Source organism: Phycodurus eques, chromosome 1, assembly GCF_024500275.1.
Source record: "Phycodurus eques isolate BA_2022a chromosome 1, UOR_Pequ_1.1, whole genome shotgun sequence".
NCBI classification, from domain to species: domain Eukaryota; kingdom Metazoa; phylum Chordata; class Actinopteri; order Syngnathiformes; family Syngnathidae; genus Phycodurus; species Phycodurus eques.
In genome coordinates, this window is record NC_084525.1 from 24,180,079 (window position 1) to 24,203,849 (window position 23,771).

Consider the following 23,771-nt stretch of genomic DNA (forward strand, 5'->3'; position numbering starts at 1 on the left):
ATAAGTGAATGAGGTCAGCTCCTGTTTCATGATGTGAGTTCATGCATAAAGTTCACTTTATAACCTCCTTCATCTTCATGTAAACAGCTTGCCAACAGTTATGGGTTCTTCATCACTGCTAGTAGAAACAATGAGTTCCAGTCCCCAGCGAACAGCAGAAAGTCCCATGCTACTACTAAGTAGCTTTTCAATTAGAGTTCCAGATTCATTTATCCATGGATTTTATTCTAAAAAGTCCCCCCGCCCCTACAATTTCTCTTTATATATATATATATTTTTTTTTTGGGGGGGGGGGGCAATCCCAAGAAGTGTTTTATCCCCTATAATTCAAGATTTTTTTTTTAGTTTAAAAAAAAAATAAAATTAAAAAAAAAAAATATATATATATACAACTAAATCCTTTTAGAATATTTTAAGGGGAATGAAGCCCCCCTAAAATAACGACGCCTAATGAAGCCACTGGGCTGTACCTTGCAAGTAATAGTCCTGGTTTTTTAAAGTGGTTGTGAACGCAAACAATGTTTTAGCTCTGTGGCTCCATCAGACAGTTGCTTTGTGTGCTTATTTTAAACATTGTAAGAAGCACACTGAGTCCATTTAAAGTAGAACCTCTCGCTGCTGCTCAACACAACAACACACTCAATGATGAGCGTCGGAGGAGTCACATCACGTCTGTATTATGGTGGTCTAAAGTTAGCTCACTAATGCTATTTAGAGGATAAGTAGCTGTGCACCTTCCAACATGCAGCAAGAGATGATGAGGATGAGAAAGAGGATGCCAGCTGGAAAACAAAGAAACTGAAGAATAAGCAGAGGAAGAAGAGAAGATGACTTTTGCCAGCCACAATATGAGTCAAGTTCATGAACTGAGTTGTTACTTTAATAGGAACACCTTTAAGAGGAACAATTGCATGTAGCCCAACATCAAGAGCCTACTAATCAAGTGTGAAATCAATCAACCGACCAAATCTTTAATAAGCCGCCTTTTACCTAAAATGGGCCTGTGAGCTGGCCATTCCGAAAAACAATGCAGCTAGTTATTTCATACTTCCGCCGCACTGAGTTTTTCCCGCCCATGACTTGGTAGCTAGGCAGCTCCTCAGTAAGCAGTAGTAATATTAGTCGATCTTCACAGAGGCTATAGAATATATGCCAATGAATATTGTTATAGCTGTCTACATGTGCCAAATATCCATACTTTAAAGGGTTATAACACCGCCACACAGATGCTATCTGTTCGTCCGTCTATGTTGTTTTGCATTATTTGTTAGCATTAAGGTTACGGACAAGTTAGTTTTAGTGAGCTGCTACTTTTCAAATCCACAAACTGAACTGCCATGAGTCCAAGATCAAACAAGCAAAACGCAAGATGGAACGTAGCCCATCATTGTGATGAATAAGCCTTGATATTGCCACAAAATACAACACTGTGCCACAAAATAAAAACAAAAATGAAGCAAGCAATTTTTAACATTTAAAACATAATAATAATAATAATAATAACAATTTACCGCAGACTGGTGACTCTTCCTCCTTCTTTAGCAGTGCCCTAGATGGTGTGGGACATCAGGCAGCCTGAGAATGGTCTCCTTCCCTGGGGTAGAAGATGATGAGGTTGTGATGCTGAAGGAAGGCTGCTGACACAAGCTTGGTGAACAAAGAGTACTTTATTAACAGCTTGCATGTAACACATGAAGCTCTGCAGAGTTTGAGTGACAGCCAGTCAATGGGAAGCTCTGAGTCTGACATGGCACATCAACTGCTTGTAAGCCTGTAGAACCCACTTGTAATGTAAGTCGTCATCCAACACCAAATGATGTCTGTTTTTAAAATAATACCTTCCATACTTGAAATATAGTCATAAGTTATTTTGCTCCCTATTTGACCTGTCATTAGAGTCGGTCACTTTGCAAATTGGCCTATAGTAAGCAATATCAAATTTGCTGCATTGGGCTCAGTGCTCTTTTTGGATGACCCCTGACCCCGTGTGTAAGGGTAGGCTCCATAACATGTCGGAAACAGAGCTTAACTCACAGTAAAACAAAAACAATGAATGACTATAATGAACTACATATTGATCAGATTCCACAGTGGCGCATTAATCAAATTCTATTGTATAATAGCACAGCTCATATTACAATTCCATACATGATAGACTGTCTGATTAGCATTCAGGAGACTTTGAACGTATATTTCTTGTAGTTCAAAATATAAGGCGGACACTTTGGTTTTAACAGAGAAGTCAACAATCAGCTTGTTAACTAAAAACAGGGAACAAGCAAAGAGTGACCTCATCCGTGTTTTGCTGCATGTGATTGCACAGACGTTCCTTCTTCAGACCATCTCGTACTGGTTAGCGTTGATAAAGTGAGACAGACAGCAGGCCAACGACATGCCGATGAGCTGGGGCACAGACAATGGCGTTTGTTAGAACGGTTTTATATTTTCTTTTCAATACACTGGTACCTTGATTTAGGAGTTTAATTTGTTCCCTGACCAAGCTTGGAACTCCATTTACTCTTCTATCAAATGAATTTTTCCCACTGAAAGTAATTGAATCAGTTAGTTCCGCGTGAGCGTCTTCTCCATACGCCTTGCGAGTGTTTTCATTTTGGATTTGACTGTTTGTCCCGTTCAATAAACGACTGAAAGCGTATCGTCGACTGTTGTTCTCCCCCCCCCCCCCCCCCCACTTCACTCGAGCTGCGACATAACTGAAGCTCGCTCGTAACTCCAAGTTTCTTATCTTACAAGCCGTCCTTTGGCTGATTTTTTTGCTTTGACTTGCTAGCCAAAATCTGAGCTCCGAGCGCTGTATGGCGGCCGTGAAGTGAACGCGACTCACTTCACAACAAGCGGGAGTTTGTCAGCTTGTGAACAATTGTTCAAAAAGAGACTTCAAACTCTAGATTGCCACTCCAAGTTGAGATTTACTCTCAAGCGAAACATAAAACAAAGAGAATCACACATTAGGGTTTTAAAACAACCACATAACTTTGCCTTAAAGTCCGCTAACTTAATGCTAACACATAATGGGGAATGCCATAGACAGGCTAACGAATAGCATATATGTGGCAGTGTTATAACACTTTAGGCAATGGTTATTTGAACACGTCAACAGACAATACAATTTTATATATATATATATATATATATATATATATATATATATATATATATATATATATATATATATATATATATATATAGATAGATAGATATATAGAGTCAGGCATCTTTATCCTCTGCGAAAAAAACACAGACAATACAGCAGCTTACTTAGTCATTTACAGTTGTTATGAAACTTATTTGTTTGTCTGCATGACTGTATTATACTGCCCCCCAGTGGCCAAGACCTGCACACCAGAAGGAGCCGCAATGAATTAATCATAATGCACAAACTACTTAATTTTCTACATTGTATTTAAGTATGTTATTGCTGTATGGTTTTTTTCGTACAATAATTTAGAGTGCTCTTTTTCTCATTAAAAACACATCACAAAAACCAGTTTTTTGTTTTTTTTGTAGAGGCTGAACGAATTAATGGAATTTCCATTCATTTCAAAGGGGAAAGATGAATGAAGATTTGAGTGTTTTGAAGTTTCGTGCGTGGTCACAGAATAAATGAAACTCTAAACTATTTGGTTGGCATGGTTGGTGATGCTACGCTTCTTCTGCGAAAGACGGACGAGCACCTGAGAGAAGGCGATCCCGAAGGTGACCCCAGCGACGATTCCCATGTTGCTCTCGATGAAGGAGGTCACCAGCTCGTAACAACCCTGCACACGCACATTTGGTCATTCGAGCCAGTTTAGCCATATCATCATTGGTCGATTCACTATGGTTAACCTGTGACGTCATCACTTCCTTGTCACCTGCTTGTGGACTTTGCGAGCTGCCAGAGTGGCGTTCCTCAAGTCTGCTTGTTTACAGTCGGAGAAAGTAACACAGCAGCTGACCGGGATTCCCCCAGTTGGGAAGGAGTCGCTGGCGAACCAGGTGGTATAGTTATGAACGCCGCAACATTGCAACTGCACACAGATGACAAAGCATTCATATTAAAAGCATTAATAATTAATTAATTGATATTATATTATTACATTAATATTATAAAGCATTAATATTATTTTTTTAAAGGTGACATCAGGTGGCATGTAACTTAACGCTTGGTCAGCATGAGGCCCATTCCAGAACGTACTGAGTTTGGGAAAATGTTCAATCACCACCCTTGACCCCCTTGTCGAATGTAGAAATGTTGTGGCTCTTAAAAATGTGAAATGTAAAAATACTAGTGATTCTGGTAAACCAAGCCACATTAGCTGGTTAGCAAAAAAAAAAAGGTTCATGTCATAGCATATATTTTATTGTGTTCAGTGCAACGCTGTTACAGATGCTCAGGCTCCTGACACACATATATTTAAAAAATATTGCTGACATTTTTTTGTTTTGTTTGAATACTAATTAAATTTTTAGTATTCCTCTGACTACAGTAAAAGAGTTGCAAATCAATGCTAATGTTGAATTTTGCTCAAGAGTAGATGCTACCTTTGTTAACTGACCAAGAACAAACAGCTAACATAATATCCATCCATCCATTCATTCTCAATACCGCTTATCCTGTTCAGGGTCGCAGGAGCTATATAATAAATATAGAAAAACGTTTATATTAATGTCTTTTTCTGATAATATGAGTAACAGATGGCACGGTGACCGACTGGTTAGAGCGTCAGCCTCACAGTTCTGAGGATCTGGGTTCAATCCCTGGCCCCGCCTGTGTGGAGTTCTCCCCGTGCCTGCGTGGGTTTTCTCCGGGCACTCCGGTTTCCTCCCACATCCCAAAAACATGCATTAATTGGAGACTCTAAAAAAATTGCCCGTAAGTGTGACTGTGAGTGCGAATGGTTGTTTGTTTGTATGTGCCCTGCGATTGGCTGGCAACCAGTTCAGGGTGTACCCCGCCTGCTGTCCGATGACAGCTGGGATAGGCTCCAGCACGCCCGCGACTCTAGTGAGGAGAAGCGACTCAGAAAATGGATGGATGGATGGACGTCTTTCAGTGTTCCATTAAGCACTGCTACTATATCCTTTGCTGCCAGGGCCTCCCAATGCAAAAAAAAAACAATGGTTCCAAGTTGCATTTGGAGCTTTCTCGAGAATTCTCCCCCCGACCCTGAGTTTTTCCTTGTCATGGAGGCAGCACCATCAGTTGTGATCCCAACGCACGTCCCAGTTTAGGTCCACCAAACTCAAATACAGGTTCATGGAGCTGAAGATGTCCTCTGCCATTGTTGAAGTAGTGTGCTCTCATGTGCAGAGTAATTGTTCCTGTAAGTCCCGTCTCAGACATGTTTTACTTACATGAGTAAAACGGCCTTGTTAGATATGTCTGTAGATTTGTCAATTTGGAATGCAAAATAACCACTTGCCTTAATGTGCGCTGTGGTTTGTTGTTTGACATCAACCGGCATACAGTATTGTATCAATTTGCCGATTTATAGTGTCATTTGAAAGAGCTATAACTTTCAGTTTATCCGCCGTGGATTGATCAACCACCTGTATCACCATGACATTAAAACATCAAAACACTCCACCATCAGCCCAGTCCTCAAGAAACCTGGGTCTTAATGACTACTACCCTTGACATCTGTGGTCATGAAATCCTTTGAATGCATCATACTGGACCACCTCAAGAGTGTCACAGGACCCCTGCTGGACCGCCTGCAGTTTGCCTACCGAGCAAACAGGTCTGTGGATGATGCACTCAACATAGTACTGCACTTCATCTTAGAACACCTTGACGGCACGGGGACCTACGTGAGGATCCTCTTTGTGGACGTCAACTCTGCGTTCAACACCATCATCCCCAAACTCCTCTCATCCAAGCTTCTCCAGCTCAGCATCTCACCTGCCATCTGCCAATGGATTTACAGCTTCCTGACGGGCAAGACATCGCAGGTGAGGCTGGGGGACACCACCTCATCCACACGCTCCATCAGCACTGGGACACCCCAAGGAGGTGTCCTCTCTCTGCTGTTCTTCTCTCTCTACACAAACGACTGCACCACAATGCACCCGGCAGACGACACCACTGTCATCTGCCTCATCAAAGACTGTGACAAGTCTCCATATCGACAGGAAGTGGAGCGGCTGGAGCTTTGGTGCGCCTGACACAACCTGGAGCTGAATACGCTCAAGACTGTAGAGATCATCGTGGACTTCAGGAGGCATCCTTCACCACAGCTGCCCCTCACGCTGTCCAGCTGCCTTGTGTCAACCATCCAGACCTTCAAGTTCCTGGGAATTATAGTCTCTCAGGAATTAAGCGGGAGATTAACATCAACTCCATCCTCAAAAAGGGCCAGCAGAGGATGTAATTCCTGCAGCTTCTGAGAAAGCACGGCCTGCCACAGGAGCTGTTGAGGCAGTTCTAAACAGCAGTCATCAAATCAGTCCTGTGTTGGTTCTGCCACAAAAAAAGAGAAACTCCGACTGCAACGGACAATCAAAACTGCTAAAAAGATTGTCGGTACCCCCCTACCCACCTTTGAGGACTTGCACGCTGCCAGAACTAAGACAAGAGCGTGCAAAATCCTCTCGGACCCTCCACATCCACTTGCACACTGACTGAGGAGTATCTGCAACATTTGCACAATCGACATTGTCCCAGATGATCGCAATTACTAGTCACTTTAAACTGCATACACTCCTTGAAGTCTCCGCGCCATTTGCACAATGGTCATTGCACCGGACTATTGCTATATTAGTCATTCAAACTGCTCTAAGTACTAAAGGAAAAGTAATAATTGTACCGGCATTACCAGATAACTATAGCAACCCTTTATTGCTCAGTGACTGTTTTTCTCAATGTCTTATTGTGTCAAAAGTGTTCTGTCAATTCTCTGTTGTCGTACTAGAGCGGCTCTAACTACCGGAGACAAATTCCTTGTCTGTTTTTTGGACATACTTGATAAAATAAAGATGATTCTGATTCTGATTGTTTCCAAATGCCTATTAATGGCTTCACGCTTTCTTGTGCCAATACTTCATTGCACAAAACACACTGAGGCCGTTTGCCTTTTCTTGTCCTCACTATATATATATATATATATATATATATATATATATATATATATATATATATATATATAATTCTGTATTTTACATAATCTCTGGCATACTTGCGTTTCGCTATTGTCAATACTGATTAGCACGTTGAAACTGAAAATGAATCATAGCTCTTCTCGCTGTAAAATGGTAGGGGTTTATTGTGTGACATCATGGTGAAAAGTGGGTTCACTGTAAAGTTTTAAATTAAATGTTAAGTTTTTAATTTTACATGAATGACTGTACTGCTTTGTATCACTGGATGCAGAGAAACTGACTTTGCGTTGGACATCATCCACAGCCACACTCCTGTCGCTTCGTCCGTCGTATTTGAGCACAGCCTCGCTGTACGTGGTGAGGAATGTGCCTTTGATCTGAACACATACACACTCAATGTCACAATAAGACTGTCTGCTCAAATGAAATGTTTGCATTCGGTTCTGGAGTTTGAACCTCGTGGCGAAAGATGAAGCCTGAGATTCCAGCGATGAGCTCGATCAGGAAGACCAAAGCCAGAAAGACTGCGTACTGTTGAGGTCACACATGGAGTCAGGCAGAAGTCAAAGGTTAAGAGGATATGAATGGTCGTAGATGACCATATTATCCAGGCATCTCCTATTTGTATGGGACTGTGCACAAGATAAGGTCCATAGAAATTGTTCTACTCTGTTTATCATTGTTTGTTCCATTTTCAGTTGGCAATTGAAACATTTATAATTTAAAACTGATGCAATGCATGAAGCCAATTACAACAATCTTCAAACACGTTTTTCCTTGGTATACAGTAATATGATTGATGAATCATTTATTTTGATTGTGGTTGTGGTTCGGACTGACGCCTGCCACATGCCAAGCAATGCAGCTCAACATTACTGAATTAGACAATCAGGAAAACGATAAAGTCGGCATCTCACACCCGCACCCCAGGCAATTGACTGTTGCACATTAAATCAATTTGCTCCAACAGAAAAACAACATTATCCGGGAACAATGACGCTACATATACTCTATTATTCTTTATTGAACCGCAACAACATGGTGCGATTGTCAAAGAAGAAGCAGTTGCCCTGGCCGCTGTGTAGTAGAAAGACACGAAACGGGCGAGAAATAAAGTAGTGGCTATTTGGGAGGCTCTTGGCTTTTTCTGAGTCCATTCATTGACTGCATGCATACATTTCGGCGACTGTGACTTTCCATTTTTCAGACTTTCAGATTTTTGATACGAGTTTTCTGAGATGCGATCGTGGTCATGGGACGAATTAAACTCATATTTCAAGGCACCACTGTATATGTTTTCACACTCCTAATTGCCCTCTTAGGGAAACCATAACTATGATGTGGCCCCTGACGAAAATGACTCTGACAGCCCTGCTTCAGAGGTTCTCACCAGTTTGAGCATCCAAGGGCGCCCCCTGCAGGTGGCAAAGCAGCCGAACAGGCCGAAGAGCACAATGGCAACGCCGGTGCCGGTGAGGACAAATGGCGCATTGGACGGGGCGCTGGAGATCAACAATGTGTAGGGACTCAACATGAACCTCCACCATAAGCCCACTGCGAGTAGGATCACACCTGTCACCTGGGAACAGAGGCAGGAAAAGTACTTATTGTTGAACTAAACTTATTGTAGTCTTTTGTTTCTAAATACAAGATTAAAAATGTTTGAAAGTAAGTGCTGAAAAGGTGTAAAGACAACGATATTGTACTGAATTATTGAGATATACTGTAGCATAAGAATCTCTTTCTTCATCTCTTTTGGCTGGATTTTTTGGGCGGGGTTAAAAACTAGCCCCGTGACATCAACAGGCTGGGTGTATAGGTTCTAGCATGAGGCCCTCCCCCAAAATATAAACACTCAGCGCTCTTATTCCATGCAGAGGCCATTCGGCAGAATTGACACTTTCTCATTCTTTTTAACCTGAACCCATGACTACCAGTATAGTGTGCAATTGGCCATCAAACTAGGCCCACAACGTTAAACAAAGCATCTTCACTGAAGTGTTCTGTTTTATTTAGCCTACAGTGTCTTGCCATCTGACCCAAGGGGATTGCGTTGCAAGGCAGCGGTGAACCAGAGAGGTTTTGCCGCTCCGCTGCCCATTGCCAGCCCGACAGTGGTGACCGAAATCGCCAGAAGTCATCAGCGTTACAGCCGTCAGCAGGACGAGGAGAAGGAGAGCGAAAATTCATCCGGGAGGACCGGTGTGCGTCGCGCCGTTGTGGCTGCTTATGGCACACCCTTCTGCAACCACAGAAGCGCGTGGTCCCGCTGAATTTCACAGGAGGGACAACTGTCCTGCCGGCGCGGATTATGGTCATTATGCATATGGTCAGAGGCTGCGTCGCTGCAGCCCATGAGAGCTAGTGCAACGTGGTTTGCTTGGAATTCTCTTCTCCCTATGTGGAAGCAGTGAAAGAAGGCACATATTTGATTGACAGCTGAACGTTCCAGGGAGGCAGGGTTTTCAGAGCATTCAGCGACACGCCCACAGCGTCTGCAAGCTGAAAGAATGTCTTAATTCTTGACCATTTTGAAGCCTGCTTTCACATACTTTGCATTTTTTATTCATTCATTCATTGCCTGGCTTGTTACCAAGACTTTTCTTTTCTGTTTTGTTCTACTTTGAGAAGAAGTACAGTTGACACTGTGGTTAATGGTTAATGATGAAGACCAATCTTCACCAATCAGAGCAAAGCTTTTTTTCCAAATTTAAATTAAGAATAACAGCGATCCAATCAGAGCAAAGGTTATTTACATGTAGACTATTAATGACAAATCCGACCATCTCAAACGCCAGGTGGAAAAAAGACCAACTACAATAGCTTGAAAAAGTGCATTCTGGGCATTTCCGAATCAGATGCCCCAGCCACCTCATCTGGCTCCTCTCGATGCGGAGGAGCAGCGGCTCTACTCTGAGATCCTCACGGATGACCGAGCTTCTCACCGTATCTCTAAGGGAGAGCCCGGACACCCTGCGGAGGAAACTCATTTCGGCCGCTTGTATCCGGGGTCTTGTTCTTTCGGTCACGACCCCCAGCTCGTGACCATAAGTACCCTCACTTATGGTCACGAGCTGGGTGAGGGTAGGAACGTAGATCGACCGGTAAATCGAGAGCATCGCCTTTCGGCTTAGCTCCTTCTTTACCACAACGGATCGATACAAAGTCTGCATCACTGCAGACGACGCTGCACCCATCCGCCTGTCGATCTCCCGTTCCATTCTTCCCTCACTCGTGAACAAGACCCCAAAATACTTGAACTCCTCCACTTGGGGCAGGATCTCATCCCCGACCTGGAGAGGGCACGCCACCCTTTTCCGACTGAGGACCATGGTCTCAGATTTAGAGGTGCTGATTCTCTTTCCAACTGCTTCACATTCAGCTGCGAACCGCTCCAGTGAGAGTTGGAGATCATGAAGCGAACAGAAGCACATCATCTGCAAAAAGCAGAGATGCAATTCTGAGGCCACCAAACCGGACCCCCTCTACACATCGGCTGCACCTAGAAATTCTGTCCATAAAAGTTATGAACAGAATTGGTGACAAAGGGCAGCCTTGGCGGTGTCCAACCCTCACCGGAAACGAGTCCGACTTACCGCCGGCAATGCGGACCAAACTCTGACTGCGGTCGTACAGGGACCAAACCGCCTGTATCAGGGGGTTCGGTACCCGATACTCCCGAAGCACCCCCCACCGGAATCCCCGAGTGACTCGGTCGAACGCCTTCTCCAAGTCCACAAAACACATGTAGACTGGTTGGGCGAACTCCCATGCATCCTCGAGGAACCTGCCGAGGGTGTAGAGCTGGTCCACTGTTCCACGGCCAGGACGAAAACCACACTGCTCCTCCTGAATCTGAGGAGCAGCTTCCTGAATTGTTTGTCATCACAGGGGTTTTTGGAATATTAATAGACAATAAATTATGTTGCAAACCAAACATCATTCATATCAAAGCTAAACTCTCCAAATCAGTCACAATACTGAGAAAACCCAGAGAAAATAGTAACAACATTTCTATTCATCATCCCCCGATGAATAAAGATAACACAGTCACAGAAGTAAATAGCAAGACTTGTGGTTGTTTGCTCTACTTTCTGCTTTGTGTCAAGGTCAGTTTACTACCATTGTCTCTGCTTCCTAAAATTAGATTTTACCATGAAATATACTTTAAACTCTGTAGGAATGTTATATTTTGACACAATTGTCTTTCTCCTTTTCTCAAGAATAATTTGAGTTTCTTTAAAAATACACAACAATTTAGTTTAAATTTCGCTTCAGTTGTGTCCCTGGGTTTTCACTCAGCACTGTTACCACAACACATTACCCCTCTAAAAAAAAAGAAGGTAATATTCCACGGTCACACGGTCCACAGGAAGTTGCATAACCCAGCTCCTCTGCAGGGCGTAGGAGGGCAAAAAGTACGTTTATTGATATATTTGTCTGTGTATATCATTAAATTTCATCTATGACTGGGGGGTAAAAATCTCAGCTCAGTCTTGTTACCCTAAATGATTATATTTTATTTTGTTTGTTTTTTTTTAAATACTTTTTTGTTGTAACTGTAACGTGCTTAGTGTCAACATGCTCTAAGTAGTTTTGCTTGCTAATACTATGCTAAAAACTCTCCTGTTACTTTCAGTCCTGTTATTCCCATATGGAATTTCAGTATAATGAAACAATAACAAAAAATAAATAAAGTAGCATGAGATGGGCCAAATCACATTTAGGGTAATTCTATATGTATTATCAAATTTAGAGCTGAGAAAAAGATGTAAGTTTAATTTTAGAAAGTCACACGATAGCACCAGTTGTGTGGAAAGGCCCGTATATAAACTGCATCATCGCTTAGCATATCTACATTACGTTACATTACATTAATTAAAGGAGAAGAATGTCCAAGTAACCCTTGCATGCTTCTTGCATTTTTCTGTTCACGGCGCTTGGAAGAAAACGTTTGGACACGCCGGTGTTAAGACGCTTTCTTCATTACCGAGTGAGTGAGATAGCTTCGCCCTTCTCCTCGCCATTCCTCACATGATTCCGTGCCTGAATTCTGACCTCATCTTTTTTAAATAAGCAGCATGAATCCTCGTGTAATCCTTCCGAAATAACCCCCCCCCCCCCCCCCCCGACCCCCACCCCTGTTCACTGTAATTTGACGATGGCTGAAACTTGATCAATGATCCGCAAAAACATCTTTGAACCTTTCAGCTCAAGATAAAAACAACATACGACAGATTGCCAACTATCCAATCAAGACGTGATGTGGAAAAAGCAGCTCACCCAGAAGATGAAGGAGTAGAAGAGTAGCAGGATCTTCACACACATGATGAGCGGTTTGGTTTCCATCCTGGTCGGTGCCATCGCTCCTCTCAGACTTGAAGTGCATAAACGGCTATTTGGACTGACTTTGCGTTTGCATTCATGCTCATATGTGAGCAAGCCAGCGGTGCGCGAGGCTTCATATGGTGGACGTGCTCATACTTCACACTCAGACCATAAAATTAACATGGAAGTGAAGCTGTAACACCTTCATGCCAAGCACCCGCGGCCACACTGCCAACATCTACACGCATCCTGGCGTGGCTTTTAATTCGGTTCCATTTGTTTCCTGCGCCTTTCCTAAGTTCCCAGTGACAAGGTCAAAGTATCCTTGAGCAAAATACAGTGGTGCCTTGACATACAAGTTTAATTTATACTGGGACCACACTCGTAACTCAAATAATGAGTTTCTCGTATAAATGTTAACTAGTTAAATTTTATGTCACTAGTAGTAATAGTAGAACACAGTTGTCAACTAGTGTACCGTTTTGCCTAAATAGTATCATGTTGTTTTACTTGTGCACCCCAGTAGTGGGGGGGAAAACACTAGTAAGACATAGTTGTTCTACTAGTGTGCTGAATTATCTTACTAGTGAGGACAAAGAGCCTACTAGTAGGCTATGTACAGTTCAGCGCACTAGCGGAAAGACTCGGGCACAGTAGCAGAATGAGTATGTCTTACTGATGACGTTTTTCCCATGACTGTCTTTCACTACTGTGTGGCATTTCTGTCCACTAGTAGAACATCTACATGTTACTCATGAGGCAACAATGTGTGCTAGTTGAAAACTACGAGGTACTAGTACACCAAGTGTCTTTATAAAATTCTACTCATCGACATCTTGCACTTCACTAGAAGTCAGAGTAGCGCACAGTGTCAACTCGTGCACAGTTTTGCCTCAGTGGTTAACAAGTCCTCCCTAGTAAGACAATGCAGCACACTAGTAGACAACTGTCTTACAAGTAACTCTTGTTGCCACTACTGTCTTCTACTACACTATGGCATTTCTGCGCACTAGTAGAGTGAATCGGGCTCACCAGTGGAACAATTACATGTTACTAGTGAGGCAAAACTGTGCACTAGTTGACATCTGCATGCTCCTATATTACTATTAGTTAAACGCTAGATGTTCCATCCATCCATCCACTTTCTGAGCCGATTCTCCTCACTAGGGTCGCGGGCGTGCTGGAGCCTAGCCCAGCTGTCATCGGGCAGGAGGCGGGTTACACCCTGAACTGGTTGCCAGCCAATCGCAGTGCACATGCAAACAAACAACCATTCCCACTCACATTCACGTCTACGGGCAATTTAGAGTTGTCAATTAACCTACCATGCATGTTTTGGGATGTGGGAGGAAACCGGAGTGCCTGGAAAAAACCCACGCAGGCACGGGAAGAACATGCAAACTCCACACAGGCGGGGCCAAGGATTGATCCCCGGTCCTCAGAACTGTGAGGCAGACGCTCTAACCAGTCGCCCACCATGCCGTACGCTAGATGTTAACTAGTAGAATTGGCATAATGGCGTTCGGGTTTCTTCCTTCTGCATTCTGAAAAAGTGCTTGGTTCACTGAAGACTGATACGTTTTCCTTAGTTGAGAATGTGAGTATGGATGGTTGTTCGACTGAATTTGCCTGGCTGCGATTGACCAGTCCAGGGTGTACCCCGCCTCAAATCAGCTTGGTTAGGCTCCACCCCAACTCACCTGCTATCCTAACGGTATAGAAAATGGATGGCTGGATGGCAGACATCACTGAGTTCTACTTAAAGTAAATTCGGCATGATTAAGGGAAGAGGAGGCATAGAAGGTCCCCTACTAAGCCCACAGAGCAGTGAGTACATACTGTATGCTGTGTGCAATGTATGGTTTGGGTGAAAATAAAGATACAATGTTCACTTCTCTTTTATTGTATGTGATGCTGCTCTGTGTGTGATAAAGTAGCAGTTGTCTGAAAGTTTATCATTACCATAAGATCAATGCTAATTTCCATCAGCCAGTCAATGGCGCTTTGTATTATGTGTTAGCATTAAGCTAGCAGACTTTAATTACTTCTTTGTTTGGTTGAACATTTTTGTATTTAAATACATAATGTTGAATTCTCTTTTGTTTCGTCTTTTTTAGAATACATTTCAACTGGGACTGACGATTGAGATTTTCCAATTTACAAGTCCAAATGTCAAGGACCTCCCTCAAACACTGGTTATGAAAGTTCAACTGCACCATGACGTGAATTTACATTTAGTTACATTTTTACGCGGAATGGAAACTAGAGGAAGAAAGGAGCAAGGTCGAGATGTAATTGCCCCTGCTAAATGATTTCTTATTTTATTTGCAATCACACATTTATGGCCACACTGATTTCACACGTAAATGTTGCCACAACAACAGATGCTAGTAGATGACAAGAGTGGATCAGTTCCAGTGTGACGGGAAGAAGGTCTTTTCGGATTTCACTAACATGTTCCACGGGACGTTATATTCTTGTGTGTTCTTCAATGTGCGCTTCTCCATCCGCTTCGAATGGTTCTGGTTTCCAAGACATTTAGACTTGGACAGACCAAGGTCGGAAGATCCCAGGATCTGCAACAGGACACTGAGGACGCATAAAGATCAACTGTGGCAAATTTCGAAAACAACCGTAAAATAAATTGTGTTTGCGGACAGATTCAAGTAAATATTTTTACCAGTTTGGTGAAGCGGTCATTGCAAGCGTTTCGGATCCGCTCTGCAGAGGCGGGGCTATCCAACCGGAACGGACCCGCGATGCCCGACTCGGCCCGAGCTGCACTGATGGCGTCCTTGATGGCGAAGAAAACGGAGGATGCCAGGAACAGAGGAGGCTCGCCCACAGCCTGAAAAACAAACAAACACAACACATCACATTCTGCATCATAGGCCAGTGAGTGATTGATTTCAGTTGTATTTAATTTTTAACATCCAAACTGTCAGTGAGGCAAAACTCCACAGTAGTTGTTACTTGTGTTCTACTAGTACTACTAGTAAAGACTAGATGTCAATAGTAGTACTCGTAACACACAGTTGTCAGCTAGTGCCCAGTTTTGCCTCACTTGTAACATGTTGTTGTTCTACTAGTGCGCTGAATTGTCTTGTGGAATAACTGGTCAAATGGGTTTCCATTGGGTGATGTGTCGCGTGCCAGTGGTGGCGGCTACCTTGGAGGCGAAGATGGCCTTGTCGTGGGCGCCATCCCGAAGCAACGACACAGTCAGCTTGCGGGGAATGTCACCGAAGGCCGGGATCTTGTAAGAACCTGGACCCCGGCTAAGAAGGACGCCCTCGGGTGAATAGTGGAGCTCCTCCAGGGTGAACAGACCCACACCCTGCATGAATGCGCCTTCCACCTCCAGACAAACAGAAAACATTGGGGCGCCACGCACAAATAAAACACCAACATCATTCGTTGACTTTTTAACTCACTTGTCCGATGTCGATTGCGGGATTGAGGCTAACACCAACGTCCATTACAATGGTAGTGCTCAGGTTCTAAATGGAGCACAAGTGTTATTTCAGGGGTTCATATTCTGTCATGCTTATATTTACCATGGTGAAACCTTTTAATTGTTACGCAAAAGACAACTGAAAGAAAATCTACAGTGCTGCCTTGAGGTATGATTTAATCTGTTCCCTGGCCATGCTCGTAACTCAAATAACTCATATCTCTATTATCTGTCTTTCCCCACTGAAATGAATTGAAATGCCATTAATCTGTTCCTGACCCCCGCCCCCCAAAAAAACAACCCACATTTTTGTAATACTTTTTAATTTTAAAAAGTAGCACTCTATCATATTGTACTTTATAAAAACACACAGTAACGCCATAATGAAATAGAATGTGAAGAATTTGATTTATTTTTTTTTTTGCCACATGTATTGCTTAAATTCAATGGACATTGTGCCGCTCTTTCTGGTGCACAGAGGTTGGCCACTTGGGGGCATTATAACACAAATATACTGACATACTGTACACAGAGACGGCCCTCCGGAAGCTGCAGTAATATTCGCCGTTTTCGGACAATATATGCCTGTGAGAATTGTTCTATTGTCTGCCTACATGTGTCGGTCTACCATTTGTATTCAAATATCTTTTCCTTTAAGTAATGATTCTCAAAGTGTGGTACAAGTACCACTAGTGGTATGTGGGCTTCCTCTAGTGGTGTGTGGAAGAAACACTGAAATAAATACAGATCAAATTTACATTTAAAACATAGTGAGGATAAGCAGTCTGGAAAATGGATGGATGGATGGACCTAAAATACAATCAAACATATTGACATGAAGGTTGAAGAAATTACATTACAATACAGTACATTTTTTGCTTTTCATGTGAAGTACATTTTTATGGTATGTACATGTGCAGTTCTGTTGTATGTAACTTCTAAATATAATACATTAGCATATAATATTCAACTGTTTTAAGTTTTTATTGGGAGTAAAAAAAAATTATTTAACTTCCATCCATCCATCCATTTTCTACCGCTTATCCAGGTCGGGTCGTGGGGGCAGTAGCTTTAGCAGGGACGCCCAGACTTCCCTCTCCCCAGCCACTTCATCCAGCTCTTCCGGAGGGATCCCAAGGCGTTCCCAGGCCAGCCGAAGGACGTAGTCTCTCCAGCGTGTCCTGGGTCGTCCCCGGGGTCTCCTCCCGTTGGGACGTGCCCGGAACACCTCACCGGGGAGGTGTCCGGGAGGCATCCGAATCAGATGCCCCAGCCACCTCATCTGGCTCCTCTCGATGCGGAGGAGCAGCGGCTCTACTCTGAGATCCACCCGGATGACCGAGCTTCTCACCCTATCTCTAAGGGAGAGCCCGGACACCCTGCGGAGGAAACTCATTTTGGCCGCTTGTATCCGGGATCTCGTTCTTTCGGTCACGACCCACAGCTCATGACCATAGGTGAGGGTAGGAACGAAGATCGACCGGTAAATTGAGAGCTTCGCCTTTCGGCTTAGCTCCTTCTTTACCACAACGGATCGATACAAAGTCCGCATCACTGCAGACGCTGCACCGATCCGTCTGTCGGTCTCCCGTTCCATTCTTCCCTCACTCGTGAACAAGACCCCAAGATACTTGAACTCCTCCACTTGGGGCAGGATCTCATCCCCGACCTGGAGAGGTCATGCCACCCTTTTCCGACTGAGGACCATGGTCTCAGATTTGGAGGTGCTGATTCTCATCCCAGCCGCTTCACACTCGGCTGCGAACTGCTCCATTGAGAGTTGGAGCTCACGGCTTGATGAAGCCAACAGAACCACATCATCAGCAAAAAGCAGAGATGCAATAATGAGGCCACCAAACCGGACCCCCTCTACGCCTTGGCTGCGCCTAGAAATTCTGTCCATAAAAGTTATGAACAGAATCGGTGACAAAGGGCAGCCTTGGCGGAGTCCAACCCTCACCGGGAACGAGTCCGACTTACTGCCGGATATGCGGACCAAACTCTGACTCCGGTCGTACAGGGACCGAACAGCCCGTATCAGGGGGTTCGGTACCCCATACACCTGAAGCACCCTCCACAGGACTCCCCGAGGGACACAGTCGAACGCCTTCTCCAAGTCCACAAAACACATGTAGACTGGTTGGGCGAACTCCCATGCACCCTCGAGGACCCTGCCGAGGGTGTAGAGCTGGTCCACTGTTCCACGGCCAGGACGAAAACCACACTGCTCCTCCTGAATCTGAGATTCGACCTCCCGACGGACCCTCCTCTCCAGCACCCCTGAATAGACCTTACCAGGGAGGCTGAGCAGTGTGATCCCCCTGTAGTTGGAACACACCCTCCGGTCCCCCTTCTTATAAAGGGGCACCACCACCCCAGTCTGCCAATCCAGAGGCACTGTCCCCGATGTCCACGCGATGTTGCAGAGGCGTGTCAACCAGGACAGCCCCACAACATCCAGAGCCTTTAGGAACTCCGGGCGAATCTCATCCACCCCCGGGGCCCTGCCACCGAGGAGTTTTTTAACTACCTCGTGACCTCAAACCCAGAGATAGGAGAGCCCGCCTCAGTGAACCCAGACTCTGCTTCCTCATGGGAAGGCGTGTCAGTGGAATTGAGGAGGTCTTCGAAGTATTCTCCCCACCGACTCACAATGTCCCGAGTCGAGGTCAGCAGCGCCCCATCCCCACTATACACAGTGTTGGTGGTGCACTGCTTTCCTCTCCTGAGACGTTGGATGGTGGACCAGAATTTCCTCGAAGCCGTCCGGAAGTCTTTCTCCATGGCCTCACCGAACTCATCCCATACCCGAGTTTTTGCTTCAGCGACCACCAGAGCTGCATTCCGCTTGGCCAGCCGGTACCCATCAGCTGCCTCAGGAGTCCCACAGGCCAAAAAGGCCCAATAGGACTCCTTCTTCAGCTTGACGGCATCCCTCACCGTTGGTGTCCACCAACGGGTTCGGGGATTTCCGCCACGACAGGCACCGACCACCTTTCGGCCAAAGCTCCGGTCGGCCGCCTCAGCAATGGAGGCGTGGAACATGGTCCACTCAGACTCGATGTGCCCAGCCTCCCCCGGAACATGAGCAAAGTTCTGTCGGAGGTGGGAGTTGAAACTCTTTCTGACAGGGGATTCTGCCAGACGTTCCCAGCAGACCCTCACAATACATTTGGGCCTGCCACGTCGGACCGGCATCTTCCCCCACCATCGGAGCCAACTCACCACCAGGTGGTGATCAGTTGAAAGCTCCGCCCCTCTCTTCACCCGAGTGTCCAAGACATGTGGCCGCAAGTCCGATGACACGACCACAAAGTGGATCATCGAACTGCGACCTAGGGTGTCCTGGTGCCAAGTGCACGTGTGGACACCCTTATGCTTGAACATGGTGTTCGTTATGGACAATCCATGTCTGTCATGCATTCCAATCGCTGACTAATTACAAGCGACGATCCCCCCAAGCTGAGAACAATAGCACACTAGCCAACGACTTGAATACCTTCTATTGCAGATTTGAAAAGGACAGTTTCACTCCACACACCCACCCGGCCGCACCCGCGACCACAACCACACCTCTGACTTCTGCGTTAACCATCCATGAACAGGATGTGAGACGCATCTTCAAACAACAGAAGATTAACAAAGCAACAGGACCGGACCATGTGTCCCCATCCTGCCTCAAAGTCTGCGCGGACCAGCTCGCTCCAGTCTTCACTCAGATCTTTAACAGATCTTTGGAAATGTGCGAAGTTCCATCCTGCTTCAAACGCTCCACCATCATTCCAGTCCCCAAGAAACCTGCAATCTCTAGCCTGAATGACTACAGGCCTGTCGCTTTGACATCTGTGGTCATGAAGTCCTTTGAACGTCTCGTGCTGGACCACCTCAAGAGTGTCACAGGTCCCCTGCTGGACCCCCTGCAGTTTGCCTACCAAGGGAACAGGTCTGCGGATGATGCAGTCAACATGGGACTGCACTTCATCCTAGAACACCTCGACAGTGCAGGGACCTATGCGAGGATCCTGTTCGTGGACTTCAGCTCAGCGTTCAACACCATCATCCCTGAACTCCTTTCAACCAAGCTTCTCCAGCTCAGCGTCTCACCTGCCATCTGCCAGTGGATTTACAGCTTTCTGACGGGCAGGACACAGCAGGTCAGGCTGGGGGAGGCCACCTCATCCACACGCAGCATCAGCACTGGGGCGCCCCAAGGTTGTGTCCTCTCTCCGCTGCTCTTCTCTCTCTACACGAACGACTGCACCTCAGCGAACCCGACTGTCAAGCTCCTGAAGTTTGCAGATGACACCACTGTCATCGGCCTCATCAAGGACGGTGACGAGTCTGAATATCGACAGGAAGCGGAGCGGCTGGAGCTGTGGTGCGGGCGACACAACCTGGAGCTGAACACGCTCAAGACGGTAGAGATGATCGTGGACTTTAGGAGGCATCCTTCGCCACAGCTGCCCCTCACGTTGTCCAGCTGCCTTGTGTCAACCGTCGAGACCTTCAAGTTCCTGGGAATTACAATCTCTCAGGACCTGAAGTGGGCGAACAACATCAACTCCGTCCTCAAAAAGGCCCAGCAGAGGATGTACTTCCTGCGGCTTCTGAGAAAGCACGGCCTGCCACCGGAGCTGCTGAGACAGTTCTACACAGCGGTCATCGAATCGGTCCTGTGTTCTTCCATCACAGTCTGGTTTGGTGCTGCTACAAAAAAGGACAAACTCCGACTGCAACGGACAATCAAAACTGCTGAAAGGATTGTCGGTACCCCCCTACCCACCATTGAGGACTTGCACGCTGCCAGAACTAAGACAAGGGCGTGCAAAATCCTCTCGGACCGTCTGCACCCCGGTCACCAGCTCTTCCAGCTCCTTCCCTCAGGTAGGCGCTACCGATCAACGCAAACTAGAACTAGTAGACATTCCAACAGCTTCTTCCCTCTTGCGATCAACTTCTTAAACACCTAACCTATAATTCCATTACAACAAGCTGGCAATTTTTTGACTTGAGTTCGTTGTCACATTTCTGTGGGGCCAATTATGTATTATGTATTACTTGTGCACTCACTGTAGTTGTCTCGCCATGCTGCACTATTTGCATATACTGGCCACTCATGCCAGAGTAGCATCTGCTCCATTTGCACACTGATTGAGGAGTATCTGTAACATTTGCACAACCGACATTGTCCCAGATGATCGCACTACTCGTCACTTTAAACCGCATACACTCCTTGAAGTCTCAGCGCCCTTTGCACAATGGTCATTGCACCGGACTATTGCAATATTAGTCGTTCGAACTGCTCTAAGTGCTAGAGGACTCTGCATCTTTTTGCACAATTGTTTTTTGTCAATGTCTTTATGTCCCCAAAGTGTTCTGTAAATTGACTGTTTGTTGTACTAGAGCGGCTCCAACTACCGGAGACAAATTCCTTGTGTGTTTTGGACATACTTGGCAAATAAAGATGATTCTGATTCTGATTCTGATGACGAGCACAGAAGTCCAATAACAGAACACCGCTCGGGTTCTGATCGGGGGGGCCGTTCCTCCCAATCACGCCCTTCCAGGTCTCACTGTCATTGCCCACGTGAGCATTGAAGTCCCCCAACAGAACAATGGAGTCCCCAGCGGGAGCGCTCTCCAGCACCCCCTCCTAGGACTCCAAAAAGGGTGGGTACTCTGAACTGCTGTTTGGTGCATAGGCACAAACAACAGTCAGGACTATATCTAGTCGGAACTTCTCGACCTCACACACCAGCTCGGACTCTTTCCCTGCCAGAGAGGTGACATTCCACGTCCCTAGAGCCAGCTTCTGTAGCCGGGGATCGGATCGCCAAGGTCCCCGCCTTCGGCCACCGCCCAGCTCACACTGCACCCGACCCCTATGGCCCCTCGCACAGGTGGTGAGCCCATGGGAAGGGGGACCCACGTTACCCTTTCGGGCTGTGCCCGGCCGGGCCCCATGGGTGCAGGCCCGGCCACCAGGCGCTCGCCTTCGAGCCCCACCACCAGGCCCGGCTCCAGTGGGGGGCCCCGGTGACCCGCGTCCAGGCAAGGGAAAACGAAGTCCATTGTTTGTCGTCATTATTAGGGGTCTTTGAGCCGTGCTTTGTCTGGTCCCTCACCTAGGACCTGTTTGTCATGGATGACCCTGCCAGGGGCATAAAGCCCCAGACAACTTAGCTCCTAGGATCACTGGGACACACAAACCCCTCCACCACAACAAGGTGACGGCTCAAGGAGGGGAATTATTTAACTTTTCTGTGCAATTCTAAGTATTTCATTTTCCGATATTTAAGCGCAGTGTCAACGTTCAAACTGCATGCTAAAGTTGCTTCCAAACCTCTTTCTTGCTTTTGATGAATAGTACTATGTTACTGTTTTTTTTAATGTTGTTCAATATGGTGGTACATACTTTTTAGGTGGTATTTAGTGTAAAAGGTTTAACAACCACTGGCTTAAATGGTTATGAAACAGATTCTATTCATTAGCCTGTCGATGGTGTTTTACATGGTTTGTTAGCAATAAACTGTACAGACTTATCTAAGGCAAAGCTATGTGGTTGTTTTATATGAGGGACCGTTAGGGACATTATTCAGGATGAGCTCTCACACTTACTATTCAAATGCTCGCTCTCTCACAAACACACGCACGCATTACATGCAAATACTATATCTGTAGACATCTATCGATATTTATGTCTCGATGTATATCTGTCTAGATTTATCTATCTATCTATCTATCTATTTGTCAATCTATCTATCTATCTAAAGATAAATCTCCCAAGAACAAAAACATATTTTCAGGAGCATGTGTGAGCGCATTTGAGATTGATATGTGAAAGGATGTCATGTGGCATATGTTAATGAAAGCTTATTTTATCTAGATGTGTCCATGGCGTTTGATGTGTGTGTATGAGAACGCAATGTGTGTGTGTGTGTGTGTGTGTGACTGGCTAGTCATACTATTTGAAAATGAACTGGTTTTTGATTAGGTCAAAATAAAACATAACATTGACCAACAGACAGTAAAGTACAGTAGTAAGCCTAACTCAAGCAGCAGCGCTACACAGCAATATTACGGTGGCCCTGAAGTGCAAAACGCAAAAGTAAAAATAAATACAACCGCAAATAACTAAACACGACGGAAAGTTAAAAAAAAAAAAAAAACAACAGCCAATAACTAAACAGAACAGCAAATTCAAAAAAAAACACAACAGCAATCACAACACGTAACGAAACACAACAGCAAAAGAAAAAACACAACGACATTAAGATACCGGAAGAGTAAGTACTGGTCGGGAATAAGACTCATCGCTGATTGGACGAGAGGGACGACTTGATTGGACGCTTTGACCAGGAAGTTATTCCGCGTCTGGCGTGGTTTTTGAAATGAACATAACCGGTGATTCAAACGTAGCTGCTGCTATCAAATCATATTTGGACTCGGGACATAACCTAGTCTGATTTTGTGGCTCCGCATTATATGACTACCGCGATGCTTCCTGCGCGGTCGACCCCAACAGCGTTCGAATGTACGCTGCCACCGTGTCAGGAATTGGGAGGCGAGTGCCTTTTTATTTGCTGTTATGTTTAGTTATTTGCTGTTGTGATTAGTTATTTGTTGTGTTTTTAAATTTTCCATTGTGTTTCGTTATATGATGTTGTGTTTTTAATTTGCTGCTGTGTTAAGTTATTTGCTGTTGTGTTTTGCACTTCAGGGCCACCGTACAATATACTGTATAGTATGTACATATGTATTTATAATGTATATACAGTGCCACCATAAAGTATTCACACCCCTTCACGTTTTCCACATTTTGCTATGTTACAGACTTATCCTAAACCTGATTTGAGGATAGTTTTCTTCTTTTTTTTTAATGAGATAA

The 23,771-nt window shown here is 45.1% G+C and overlaps 2 protein-coding genes across 3 annotated transcripts in view; both read right to left on the minus strand.

Moving 5' to 3' along the window:
- Nucleotides 1-2,314: 2,314 nt before the first annotated feature.
- On the minus strand, nucleotides 2,315-12,465 carry LOC133411431 (tetraspanin-7-like). The gene is made up of 7 exons (XM_061693860.1): nucleotides 12,385-12,465; nucleotides 8,492-8,680; nucleotides 7,558-7,632; nucleotides 7,383-7,478; nucleotides 3,876-4,031; nucleotides 3,696-3,779; nucleotides 2,315-2,403 (listed from the first exon to the last, which is right to left on the minus strand). Exons 1-7 carry the CDS (start codon nucleotides 12,463-12,465, stop codon nucleotides 2,335-2,337), a joined length of 750 nt encoding a protein of 249 aa, XP_061549844.1. The 3' UTR covers nucleotides 2,315-2,334.
- Nucleotides 12,466-14,734: 2,269 nt separating this feature from the next.
- xdh (xanthine dehydrogenase) overlaps nucleotides 14,735-23,771 on the minus strand; it is a 52,328-nt gene continuing 43,291 nt past the window's right edge. For both annotated transcript variants that reach the window (XM_061684274.1, XM_061684266.1), the window contains exons 33-36: nucleotides 15,864-15,929; nucleotides 15,599-15,787; nucleotides 15,110-15,277; nucleotides 14,735-15,018 (exon numbers count right to left, since the gene is read on the minus strand). In XM_061684274.1, the coding sequence (XP_061540258.1) occupies nucleotides 14,968-15,018; nucleotides 15,110-15,277; nucleotides 15,599-15,787; nucleotides 15,864-15,929 (474 nt within the window). In that variant the 3' untranslated portion in view covers nucleotides 14,735-14,967. The remainder of the gene's footprint in view (nucleotides 15,019-15,109; nucleotides 15,278-15,598; nucleotides 15,788-15,863; nucleotides 15,930-23,771) is intronic.

Coding starts and splice junctions, on each gene's coding strand:
- LOC133411431 (XM_061693860.1), bottom strand. CDS start 12,465: ATGGCACCGACCAGGATGGAAACCAAACCGCTCATCATGTGTGTGAAG. Junction 8,681..12,384: donor TCTACTCCTTCATCTTCTGG/GTGAGCTGCTTT, acceptor CTCTGTTCCCAG/GTGACAGGTGTGATCCTACT. Junction 4,032..7,382: donor TGGATGATGTCCAACGCAAA/GTCAGTTTCTCT, acceptor ATCTGTGTGCAG/TTGCAATGTTGCGGCGTTCA.